At 40.1% G+C, this 12,220-nt stretch overlaps 1 protein-coding gene across 1 annotated transcript; it reads right to left on the bottom strand.

The window, feature by feature from the left end:
* Positions 1-828: 828 nt before the first annotated feature.
* LOC117810772 (hexokinase HKDC1-like) lies at positions 829-10,986 on the bottom strand. The gene is made up of 20 exons (XM_034680730.1): positions 10,828-10,986; positions 10,594-10,751; positions 10,259-10,381; positions 10,093-10,188; positions 9,807-9,906; positions 8,319-8,502; positions 8,086-8,241; positions 7,776-8,009; positions 6,995-7,136; positions 6,719-6,875; positions 6,238-6,386; positions 5,990-6,109; positions 5,785-5,880; positions 5,233-5,332; positions 4,883-4,995; positions 4,620-4,780; positions 4,285-4,440; positions 4,080-4,167; positions 2,282-2,427; positions 829-2,105 (listed from the first exon to the last, which is right to left on the bottom strand). The coding sequence occupies exons 1-20, from the start codon at positions 10,967-10,969 to the stop codon at positions 1,970-1,972; spliced, it is 2,757 nt and encodes a 918-aa protein (XP_034536621.1). The 5' UTR covers positions 10,970-10,986; the 3' UTR covers positions 829-1,969.
* Between the last annotated feature and the right edge of the window lie 1,234 nt (positions 10,987-12,220).

Genomic DNA, 12,220 nt, shown 5'->3' with positions numbered 1-12,220 from the left:
AGACAGAGAGGAGATCACAAGGACAGAGAGTCTGTCCAGATTGGCAGAACAGAGTGTTGGTTGTTTTTTATTGCTAGGAAATGTTGTCAGAGGCATTCCTATCCTCCTCCTGCTCTTTATCAATACACACACACACACACACACACACACACACACACACACACGCATGCATGCATGCACATGCACACACACACACACACACACACACACACAAAACACGCATGCACACACAAGCATACACGCCCGCCCTTTCTTTGTCTATTCTGCATCCTAGGCTTAATAGGTGTAATAAACATACAAAATGAAAATGGTTTATTTCACATATTTGCAATCCCCCCCTGCATGTTTATATTACATAGATACTGTTTGTAGGTCAATTTGACCCAGCAGTCAAAGTGGAGGCTAAAAGGGGTCAGAAGTGTCAAATACTAATTGTGTCTTTGCAACTGTGTGACATATTTAACCCAAATCACACATGCACGCACGCACGTACGCACGCACGTACGCACGCACGTACGCACGCACGTACGCACGCATGCACGCACGCACGCACGCACGCGCGCATGCACACACACACACACACACACACACACACACACACACACACACACACACACACACACACCCTCCCTTTCTCTTGACCTTATCTGTATAGAGCGAGAATGCTGGTGTTGGACCATGACCTGTGAGACCTGTTAATAATGAGATTTAAAAATGTGTATTGGGATTTTTTGGGGTTCTGACACTTTTGGATAATTAAATATGCCCCCGGTCAAGTTGACCCAGGAACATTATTGCTGTTCCCAAGAAACGAACATAACAAGAGGGTTAAACACGGAAAAAAACAAAATTTATTTTGCAGGGATACTTCAAAAAACTTCTTGAAGCTCCTGCAAAAAACTTTAGGGTTGTGTCAGTTTTGGCTTCTCCTGTGGACAAAGTGTTACCTCTTCTCCTTTTTGTCCTTAAAAGGCATGAATTGTGTTTTTCTGAGAAAAAACAACAAACATCTAATGCTGCTTCCTTTTAACAGTCAAATGTATCGCTAGGCTAAAAGGCTGTTTCTGCAGTGCGCTATTAAAACAATTCTTTGACACGTCTGCAGTTCAAGGCCATATGACAGACTTCAAACACAGTAGAATTAGTGCACACACCCAAAGAAGAGCTAAAGCCAGCCAAAGGAAACACATCGTAAGTAGGCCGAGCATTATCAAATTCTGGCGACTGTGTCTTATCATCAGTGTCAACATGGTGAACATTTCAGTAGTGACATTCATGTTTATTTGGTCTCACATTAAGTGTTAACCTTGAGTAGTCTGCAGGGTGTGATTACTGATATGAGAGTTCCATCCTCCCCAAAACCAACACAGACTCCGTATCAAAGACTAATCAGTGTGTGGTAAACTCTGTCATGTGATTGTGAAGCTATGACTGTGAAACCTTCCCAACACTGACTCAAGAAAAGGGCGAAGGGTGAAAGGATCGGTTTAAAAGCCATCAAGAATCAGATATTATTTCATACATTTGGATTAACATTTGGGAAGCCTGTGCTTTATCTCAAACAGTCACTAAATAAAGAATAAAGGAAAAACATATAGGAAGCTTTTCTCTCCAGAGATGCTGGCTGACCAGCTTTATGTTAATTTTGTAAAATCTAATATCTGTAATCCATTTCCTTAATATCTTTGGGGACTGAAATTTAATCCCTGGCAGCAATGTTTTTATTCCAGCTCTGTGCACTATGTAGCACAAACAGCTTTGTTCACAGGGTGGGAACCTGTGAGGAGTTAGCATGTATTATGTTCTTTAGGTGAGTTTTTTTGCTGTCAGGTGCGAAAAAGTTGTTACTAATTCCGTTGTTTGGGACAATAGCAGCAGTGCAGAGGGAGCGGATTGTTCTGAATCATCAAGTAGGAATTTATATGAATATAAACTCTGTTCAAATCCTTTGTGCTTCAGTTGTGTGAAGTTAGATCTCCTGCTTATGTAGGGCCACAGCTGTGATGAGAGCAGCACCTTTCCCACTGCCCTCCTCTGATGGCATGAAGGTCACGTTACACTGAGGAGCCATAACTGTGGCAGTCTCTTGAAGGATTCGAGAGAAACTAGAAATAACAGCAGAAGGAGAAGAAAAAAGTTTGGGGTTTAGTTTTCTGAAAACAAATTACAAAATAAAACAAAAGAGCAAAAAAGGAAAATTAAATTTAGGATCCAGTTGAGAACACCAAAACATGTAATTAAATTAAACCCTAAGCAGTGTCATATAACAGGGGTGACTCACTGTGGATGTAGTTTGTAGAGAGCCCCGTCTACTCCCACAGTGATGTTCAAATGTTCCAATCCTCTGTTCTCCCTGATCTTATCTACCACAGCTGCCATTCCTGCCCCACACAGCTGAGCTGCACGACGTGACACAGCTCCACACACCTATAAAACAATGAAAACTTTATCATTATTGCAGCACTAAACACACTGAGGGAGTCACGGTTTTCTGAGTCAAATAATATCAAATCACGCCTCAACCAAGAAGAGATAAATGTTGAATACAAAAGCAAGGTTACAACAGGGAACATGATTTTCTTGGCATTGTAGTTTTACAAAAGTTCAACTCTTCACCCTTTTCAGACAATTGTAACAAATTTGAGGCAAGAAAAAGGTCATAGAGTTGCAAAACTGCTATTTTGGATCTTAATGCTTTTTGTCAGCCTTTTAAACAAAGTTTCATAAGTTCTAAATGGCATTGAGTCAAAGTACGATCAAAATGCTGCCTTAACTCTGCTAGTGACCTCCTTTATGGAAAACATGATGTACATTTTAAAACAAGAAAATGAGAGATGGGTTAATGAACATTAATGTTGATGTGCATGCATACTGGCTCGCTGGCATGGCTTCATGAGACTTTAATAGGACAGAGTGATGACTACGGTTATTACAGTGTTTTACCGTAATGACTAAAATATCTGCTGCAAAAACTAAAAGACTTGCAAATATTTGATGCAGTTGGGTTTTAATCCAGTTTTACTTAATTACATTTTTATTTTGGGGGCTTTACACCTCTATTTTAGAGAGGAAAGCTACGGTGGCACTGAAGTGCAAATCACAACGGCAAATCAGAAAACACAACGGCAAAACAGAAAACACAACGACAAAACAGAAAGCACAACGTCAAATCAGAAAACAGAACGGCACCAGAAGAAGTAGGTACACTCAGTCCAATCAGCGGCGAGTCATGTCCCCGGAGGGTACCTTCTTCTTCCAGTTTGGTTAATGCCGTTGTATTTTTTGATTTGCCGATGTGTTTTCTGATTTGCCGTTGTGATTTTTGATTTGCCTTCGTGTTTTATGATTTGCCTTTGTTTTTTGATTTGCCGTTGTGTTTTTTGATTTGCCGTTGTGTTTTTTGATTTGCCGTTGTGTTTTCTGTTTTGCCGTTGTGTTTTCTGATTTGCCGTTGTGTTTTTTGATTTGCCGTTGTGTTTTCTGTTTTGCCGTCGTGTTTTCTGTTTTGCCGTTGTGTTTTCTGATTTGCCGTTGTGTTTTTTGATTTGCCGTTGTGTTTTCTGATTTGCTGTAGTGTTTTCTGATATGCAGTTGTGATTTGCACTTCAGGGCCACCCTAGAAAGCACAGTGGATAGAGCAGGAAACTGGAGAAAGTTGGGGAAAGGCATGCGGAAAAGGAGCCGCTGGCTGGAGTCGAACTCAGGCCACCAGCTATGTGAGCACACAACCTAACCATTAGGCCAAACCAACACCGTTATGTAACTTTTTTTACTATTCTACTATTTACTATTATTTTTATTTCACTCTAACACTTAAGGATTTTACAGTTGTTTACACTTTAAATACATTAAAAAGAATACATATATGTGTGTGTGTATGTGTGTGTGTGTGTGTGTGTGTGTGTGTGTGTGTGTGTGTGTGTGTGTGTGTGTGTGTGTGTGTGGATAAGTACCCTTTTGTTTTCTGCTCTTTTCAATCTGTTTGTTCTTCTGTGAAGTGCTTTGGGCTGCATGCTTGTATAAAACATGTCTTATAAATTAATTTGAGTTGAGCTGAGCCATCATTTTCTATTCTGTACCTCTTTGACAATGATGCTGTCATCACAGTTGCTGTCGAGCCCCAGCTGTTGTAGAATACATCTGACCTGCAGCAGAGCCAGGCGGTCACTAGGGGGAGACAACACAGTTATGTACACATTAGAAACACAGCTACACATTTACACACAGCAGTGTGTGCTCATCAGACACATATTTGAACTGCATCACACACATAGCCTCTCCTACCTCTCTATCTGTGACAGGTATTTGGTTTCAAATATTCCTGGTGTTTTTAGAGCTTCAGTGACGTGTCCTCTGAACAGCAGACCTCCTCTGGTTAAATCCAACAACACCTGACGCACAACTTCTCCTAGATACATCCCACTGGTCAGCTTTTCAAATCTGAACATTGGCAAAGACACAACCATTAGTGACAGCTCTTTAGAAATGAAATGCAGGGAAACATTCATAAACATGATAAGATAAACATGTGCGTTAAAGTGTGAAAGTATGAGAAAATCTACATTCTAATGTGAGAGACAAAGCTGAGAGACAAGAGACGCATGCGGTGACTTTCTAACCTTTGTTTTCCAGGGTTCACAGAATTTCGGTTCACCTCAATGTCATAAGGTGTGATGATATCATCCAGAGAGCCGTCATCACCGAGACCCCCCCACTCTGTGTTTATACACATCTTCTCAGCATCCCCCTCCTTCTTTACTCCTTCAGACTGATCTGCCTGCTGGGAGCAGAAACATATAAGAGGGTTAATGTGTGAGTTATTATCATCCAACTTTACAACTCTTTGATACAGCAAACATTGTAAGAACAAGTTTTCTTCAACCTTTTTCTCTCCTCCTTCAGGCGTCTCCTCTTCTCTTTCCACTTTTCCTGTCTTCTGTTCAGTCTTTTTGATGTTCTTCAGTTCCTCCATGTAACACAAATTAGTGCCCGTTCCTATAAAACAAAACCACATGCTTCATTTCTGTCTTATAAAACATGTAAGTACAAAAAAGTTAACATTTCAGATGTGTACTCAGTAGCTTGTGTGGAGAGGAAAACTGCAGTGTTCTGAGCAACAAGTTTGTAGTGAAACATACCCGCAAACATTTCTAATCACAGTCTGCTCTTGTTTAACTTTGAAAGGTCTCAAAACGGAACAAATTAAATGTCAGTAGTCTGAAGGTCACGTACCAGCAATCAGTCCAATCTCACACTGAGGGTCCTCATACGCACAGCTCATCATGGTCCCAACTGTGTCATTGACAACTGCTGCTATGTCCAAGTCAAACTCCTGCAGGCACAAACAGACATGTGTGAACAATGACAAAACTATATATGCATATAACTCCAACTCTAACCCACTTCAAAAATATGCACTATTTTTGGTTGACCCCTAAAATATAACCACAATCTCTGTTTTCATATTCTTCATATACACAGTATAAGTGAAGTAATACATTTGTTCCTCTCTGGTCATGATAATGCAAAGACTGTGAGCGCAGGAGGTGGTCTGGTTTCTTTGAGTTTCTAGCTTGTGAGTGCCAGAGCAAAAAGGTAGGTAATGCAATCCTGAAACACCTCACCTGGTAATGATTTAACTTTAATAAATGTATATTCACCAAAATCTGCATTCAAGAGCAGCAACAAATCTGCCCTTGGATGGTTAAGGTTCTTCTAAAGTTGCTAGCCTAACTTTAAACAATGTAGCGTAGTCATTTAAAGCCTCTTTTCTCTTGAACTCACGTTGCGTCTCTTGATGGCCTCTCTCAGCAATTCAACAACATCATGTCCCTCACAGTCTGTGGCCTTGTAGCCTTTGGTCCAGCTCACCAGTGTGCCCTATACAGAACATACAGAGGTTAAAGAGGGTTCAGATCTTTAGTATGTCTTTGTGGTCTTAGCATAAATCAACTTGAGCCCAGCTCACTGCTCCGATGTCCACACTTACTGTGTCAATAGCTGTCTGCTCACAGGGGAAAGAGAAGGTGAAGCCTGCAGGAAGACGAGCGTTCTTCATCCCCATGTAGTCGAGGAAGTCACTCACACACTGCGCGATATGATCAAACAACTAAAGAGAGGGAAAGCAAGAAGAGGTTTAAATACAAAATGAATGCCCTTTCTTGGCATGTCAGTCTGCTGACCCCTTTTAGTCTTTCTGTGTTTATTATTTGGTATGTCTCCAAACAAATGCCTTACGTCTTCTCCAGTCCCTTGCATTATCTCCACTGGTATAGTGTAGATCTTGTGGTAAAGTTTTGCATTCTGTTGCAGACCTCTTTTGAAGTTCACCAACATTGCTCTGAAGTTTGTTCCTCCCAGGTCCAAGGCGAGGTACTTTCCATGTTCTGAAAAACACATAACAGAAAATTCCTGTTTTCATTTATTTCTTATTTATTTTAATAAACCAGTCCAGATCATTTGTCCTGTCATGGAAAACTCATAAAATACAAATATTGTTGGGTTAATTACTAAAATGTTCCACTGTACTTGTTCAGTTTCACACAATGTCAGCAGCAAGGTAAAAAGAAATGTGATGCTCAGTAAGTACAGTGTGCAAGATCTTCTTTGGGAAACGTTCCAAAGAGGTCAGCATATGAAGGAGTCTCTGCATTCCTATTTCCGTTCGCTGTTTCATGACATGTTTTTTTTTCTTGTGTTTTAAGTTTTAGTTCCTGACCTGTTCCATCAGGTGTGTGGTACACAAAAGAAGGCAGCATCTTGATAGTAGATGGGCCTTTACTCTTCAGCCCTGCCTCCAGTCCCATCCTCATCCTGGTCTTCACCAGCTGCAGCTGCTCCTGGCTCAGTCTGAAGGGACACAGAGTCTCATCCACCTTGAAAACAAGTAACAGACACACTGTTTAGTGTATGATGATTGATGACATGATGATAATTATTATGATACTATATGATACAAACAAACAGTGCAGGACCACACAGCAAGTATCATCACCTGTCTCCTTCGGGATGCCAGTCTCTGGGCAACTGCTGTAACTAGAGCAGCCCCTTTGCTGCTGCCGCTGTCTGAGAGAACAAACCTGACGTGGCACTCAGGAAGTAACCTGCGCACTACTTTATGGAGGCGTTTAGGATACCTGAAATTAAGAGAGAATTGTATTTCATGTCTATTGGCTCAACAAACTGACTACCATTGTTATTTCACAATGAGTGTGGCAAATAATTTCACATACATGGACGGCATCACCAGTTTAGATATCTGCGCTTAGTTTTAAAACTAAATATAAATGTGATCAGTATGAATGATGTTTCGAGATATCTTCAGATATTGAGTTGCATTAGTATTACATAATTTTCATAATTCATCAAATGGGTGTGATTTATATTTTAGGTTAGATTTCTGCACTCAAGACAATGATACTTTGGGCAGAAGATAATCACTTGAGATCAGAAGATATAATTGTTCCTCAATTTGGGACTTCAAGGGCGCTGTAAGTAACTTTGAATTGTGCTCCTTTAATTATTTTTGAAATTTTCAGGTGACAGGAGGCCAAGTGCTGGTCCAGTTTAGTCTTTTTGTATTCAGATTGAACTCCCTTTGTTCATCTTTTAACAGGCCTTTCTCTCAGCAGGTGATTTGACTTTTTCTAGTAGAAAAAACTTGTGTTTACTTCTATGCTTGTCTTATTATAAAATACTGTTAAAATGTCAACTCATACACATGAAACACTAGCATATGAATTAGATCCTTGGTGAAAATTTCTATAACGACTCACTGTGGATGGGTCTTGTATACGGTTCCATCCACACCCACAGTGATCCTCAATGTCCTCAAATTCCGGTTTTGCTTAATTCGAGTCAAGATGGCCACAAGTCCTGCAGCCACCAGGTTTGAGGACCTGAAGGACACTATGGTACTGACATGTTGAACAGCAATGCAGTCATCTTTAGATGGATTCAAACCAAGCTCTGTGAGGATGTTTGTGGTATTCTTAAGACCATTTTTGTACCTGAAATAGACAGACAAGAATAATGTTATTGGTTTGAGTAAAGAGGGAGTATTATACATACAGACAGATTACTCACTCCTCCATAGCTGCTACATCTGCAGTGGTGATCTTCCCTTTAGTCCTCAGGGCATCAGACACAAGGCCATCAAACAGCAGTCCCAGTTTGGCCATCTTTAATACCACCAGCCTCACAATCTCACCCAGGTACAGCCCACTGGTCATCTTCTCAAAGCTACACAAAAACATATTGTTGTGAGATATTATGTCATAAATGCTGTGAAATACCACAAGACACTCTGTTTTTCTCACATTTGTTTTCCTTGATTGTTGGATGCTGCGTCCACATCCCGGTCAAACTCTGTGATTAAATCATCCAGAGCCCCATCGTCTCCAAAGCCTCCCCACTCTGTGTTCACACACATCCTGCCCTCGTCTCCCTCCACCAGGTCAACGTTACGGAGAGCCTCCATGTAGCACGCATTAGTGCCAGTACCTAAACACACACAAATATACAAAAGGATAGCCTTAATATTAATACTTTTATAACACTGTACACAGAAATATACCTATACTGAACCAAAATCATAGCCTTAACCTGATTATTATTGTAACATTAATCCAAAATCAAATGTCTTAACTCATAAGTATTACCCTTTTTTTAGTAATAATGGTTCAACAACAAAATACAAAACTTTGAGCACTAACACACTCCCACACACATGCATTTTTATCCTCAACCAATAGGGGGGGCAGTTGTACACTAATTAATTGGACTAGCATATTTACTTGATTAAAGTACACCCAAACACAAAAAATTCACACTAAAATAAGTATAATTTATTTGTGTGTTTGTTTGTCTTGCTTTAAAAGATTTTACATTAAATGCATAAGAGCAGTGCGACATGTTGGATTTGTAAAAGAACCATTGGGAGGAAGACAGGGGCAAACTCAAACTTTGACAAACTTGTATCCAGGATGCAGAGAAGAAAGTGAGATGCTGAAGTTAGCCTACCTGGACTGTTGTTTACATTTTTATTAGCATGCTTACTGTTATTTAAGCATATAAAGTAGTTTCACCACTGAGTCAAAGCTGTGGGGAGATAAAATCCTGATTGATAGTGGATAGATATCAGGTATGATTGAGTGAATTAGACACTTGTAATCCAACCAGAACCTGTGAGTGTGTCTCCCCATGAACAAAGGCAGTTTGCTCATTTATTCATGCTACACAATGCTGTAACTTGCTTGATAAAAAACTCCAGATATGCTGATAGGATCAGTCAGAAAACTACTGATATAAATGAAATGTGTTTCCTACGCATCCCAATGATCCCACACAGGTACCTACACTTAGGTAATGGGGACTAGACTTAGACTTTACTAGGATTCTTCTTTAGAGACCTGAGACTAGACTTGACTCCAGGTTTGTTATCTTGCCTACTACACTGGTTTAACGACAGCAGGGTGAGATCTTTAGTTAAAACCATGGTTAAAACACACGCTCATGTTCAGGACAAGATCAGCAAAGAGAGAAGAGGCACCACTTTGTCCACAGTGGGCCCAAAAATCGATACAGACTGACAGTTCCTCACAGAAGCGTTAAGTACATTGTCATGATAATACTTATTTATTTTCACTTAAGATTTAATGCATTATTTGAATTCAAACAGTGCATATATTTACAGGCTTCCTCCACCAGTGGCAACAAACAGGAAAGTTACAGCTTGAGGTGTCCTCTGCATTACAACTCCAGTAAACTGCATATATTCTATCTTCTCTGAACATATCTGTACTTACCAATGATGAGTCCAACATCACAGTACTTGTCATCAAAACCGCAGGTCATCATGGTTGCTACAGTGTCGTTAACCATGGCTAACACCTCTACATCCATACCCTGAAGAAGAATTATAGTTAGATACACCAGGTTATAAGGTTAACATCTATTATAGCACAGTTTGTTATCCAGTGATGTTTTTTAAGAGCAGTGCAGTTAATTCTACATATTTATGTATGGCTAGTGTCACCATGTTGGGATTGTCTGATAAATGAAAATATGTTATGGGTCAATGAGATGTCCTACCCCAGCTCTGTCAATAGCATCTCTGAGGGCCTGGACCACATCTTTACCCTGTAGGCCTCGAACCCGGTATTTTTTATTCCAGCTCAACAGAAATCCCTGCAAGAAACCATCCATCAGTAACAGCTTTAGGTCATGAAGTCTAGTCCAATGAATGTGCTGTGATTACCTGATCCACCCTGGCCTGTTCACATGGGAAAGAGAAAGTGAAGGCCAGAGGGTGTTTCTTCTCCACACTGATTTTCTTCTCATGCAGGAAGTCCTTTAGAGAGTCTGCCACATGGTCAAAGAGCTGCAGACAGAGTCAGAGAAGTGGAGAACACAGTTGGGGTTTGGTTTTTGCATCTCAACTCCCCCTCGTCCTTGTCCCATCCTATTCTTAAACTCCTGAAGATCAGGCGGGCCCCTCCTCTGTTCTCTTAAGGTCTCCATTCCCCTTGTTCTTCTGATTTTACCTTGTTTTCCAATAGTTTGTGTTTTATCTTATCCTTTGCATATGCTTACCTCTGTTCCTCTTCCATTCATAAGCTCTTTGGGTATGGGGTAGGTCTTTTCTTCCATTTCCACTCCTCCCTTCCTGATCCCCATCCCCTCTCTCACTTTCACTTGGAGCACTTTAAACTTGGATCCTCCAAGGTCCAATGCAAGGAACTGTCCTCTCTCTGCAAAAACACATAATCTGGTTTAATGAGGTTTCTTTCTCTATAACAGACCTAAAGTCTGAAGACCATTAATGACCTGATCCATCAGGAGTGGAGCGAACATGAGTCGGCAGCATCTTCACAGCTGCTGCAGCATTACTCTCTGATGAAAGCCCCTTCTTCATTTCAGCTTGGAAACGAGACGAGAAGTCTCTTAGCTGGTCGTCATGGAGACGCATGGCATACAGAAACCGGTCCACCTGGAGAGCAAACACAGAGGTAAAAGACAAAGTGACATTTCTGACTCTAATCCACTGACTGGACCAAACAAAAGACAGAAGAGACAAATAGAAACACACTCAGAAGTAGAGAGGAGAGATTAATGTACAGAGAAAGTGCAATCAATCCCTTTGTCTCCTCTTTTCATCTCCTTTCCTTCCTTCCTTTGCATGTAGATCAGTCTTTTTATGAACTTGACAAAGTAATACGAGTGCATAACATTTTTGGACAGGGTCACCAGTTATATAAATGTGAATCTGCATGTCCCAAAGTTAAGTTTAAGCACCAGTATCAAAAACTTATTCTAAGACTTGACAGAAATGACTTGAAGGCAGTTTGGGGATTACAGTTATTCCTTAGCTCTTTAAATTGAAGTGATAAAATGGAAACAAGACATTAAAAATGTTATTTGGAAATAATACCCATGTGGGAAACTCTTCTGTTTTTCTAAGAATGAGTCATAATCAGCATTAGTCCCACGCTGTAAACTGAGCCAAAATATCTTTGTGATGTCATATTTAGGGGACAAGGTCCCTCTGAGTGTTGCTCTATGGTACTGTGAGTTTGTGCTCTGTTAACTTAACTCAACTTTATTAAGCACTTTTCATACTGACATGCAGCTCAAAGTGCTTTACAGAAGAACAAAGAGAGTGAAAATCAAAGCAGAATTTGACAAAAATAAAGAAGATATATATACGAAATTAACATGTAATATGTAATAAATAAACAAAGCCTAGTAAAATAATAAATCGGTCAAGATAAAAAACAAGAGACAGGACTATTGTTGAAATTTTGATTTCTCCAATGAAATATTACTGATGCAACAGTCAGTATTTTGCTCCCATGCCAATCTGACCTGTACCAAGAGAGGAGTAGTGACACTGCCAGGGGAAGAAGTTAATCATTACTGAAGAAAGAAAAATTAAGTGGGAGTAACTAATAATTGTGGCATCTTGAATATTTTATGACAGGTAGCCGGTCTGCACATTTTGAGGAGGTTGTATCAGGATTTTTTTTCCCTTCAATATCACACAGTAAACCCTATCAGACGTGTTCAGGGTCAATTATGCAACACTGCATTAAAATAATGCAGCTAACTTAGACCAACACATGACTTTTTTAGGAGCTTGTAATGATCTGCTAACACAATATTCAATGGGTATTTTGTCAAAGAATACAAGGACACTGGTTTAATGTTGAGGTGATGACAT

This window comes from Notolabrus celidotus, chromosome 3 (assembly GCF_009762535.1).
Source record: "Notolabrus celidotus isolate fNotCel1 chromosome 3, fNotCel1.pri, whole genome shotgun sequence".
NCBI lineage: Eukaryota > Metazoa > Chordata > Actinopteri > Labriformes > Labridae > Notolabrus > Notolabrus celidotus.
This window is presented reverse-complemented; position numbering and strand designations above follow the sequence as displayed.

What these genes read in the sequence shown, in the direction of transcription:
- LOC117810772 (XM_034680730.1), bottom strand. Translation starts at nt 10,969, where the DNA reads ATGCGTCTCCATGACGACCAGCTAAGAGACTTCTCGTCTCGTTTCCAA. An exon ending in GTATACAAGACCCATCCACA is followed by an intron (nt 7,137 to 7,775) that starts GTGAGTCGTTAT and finishes TCTTAATTTCAG; the next exon opens with GTATCCTAAACGCCTCCATA. An exon ending in AGCAGACAGCTATTGACACA is followed by an intron (nt 5,881 to 5,989) that starts GTAAGTGTGGAC and finishes TGTTCTGTATAG; the next exon opens with GGCACACTGGTGAGCTGGAC.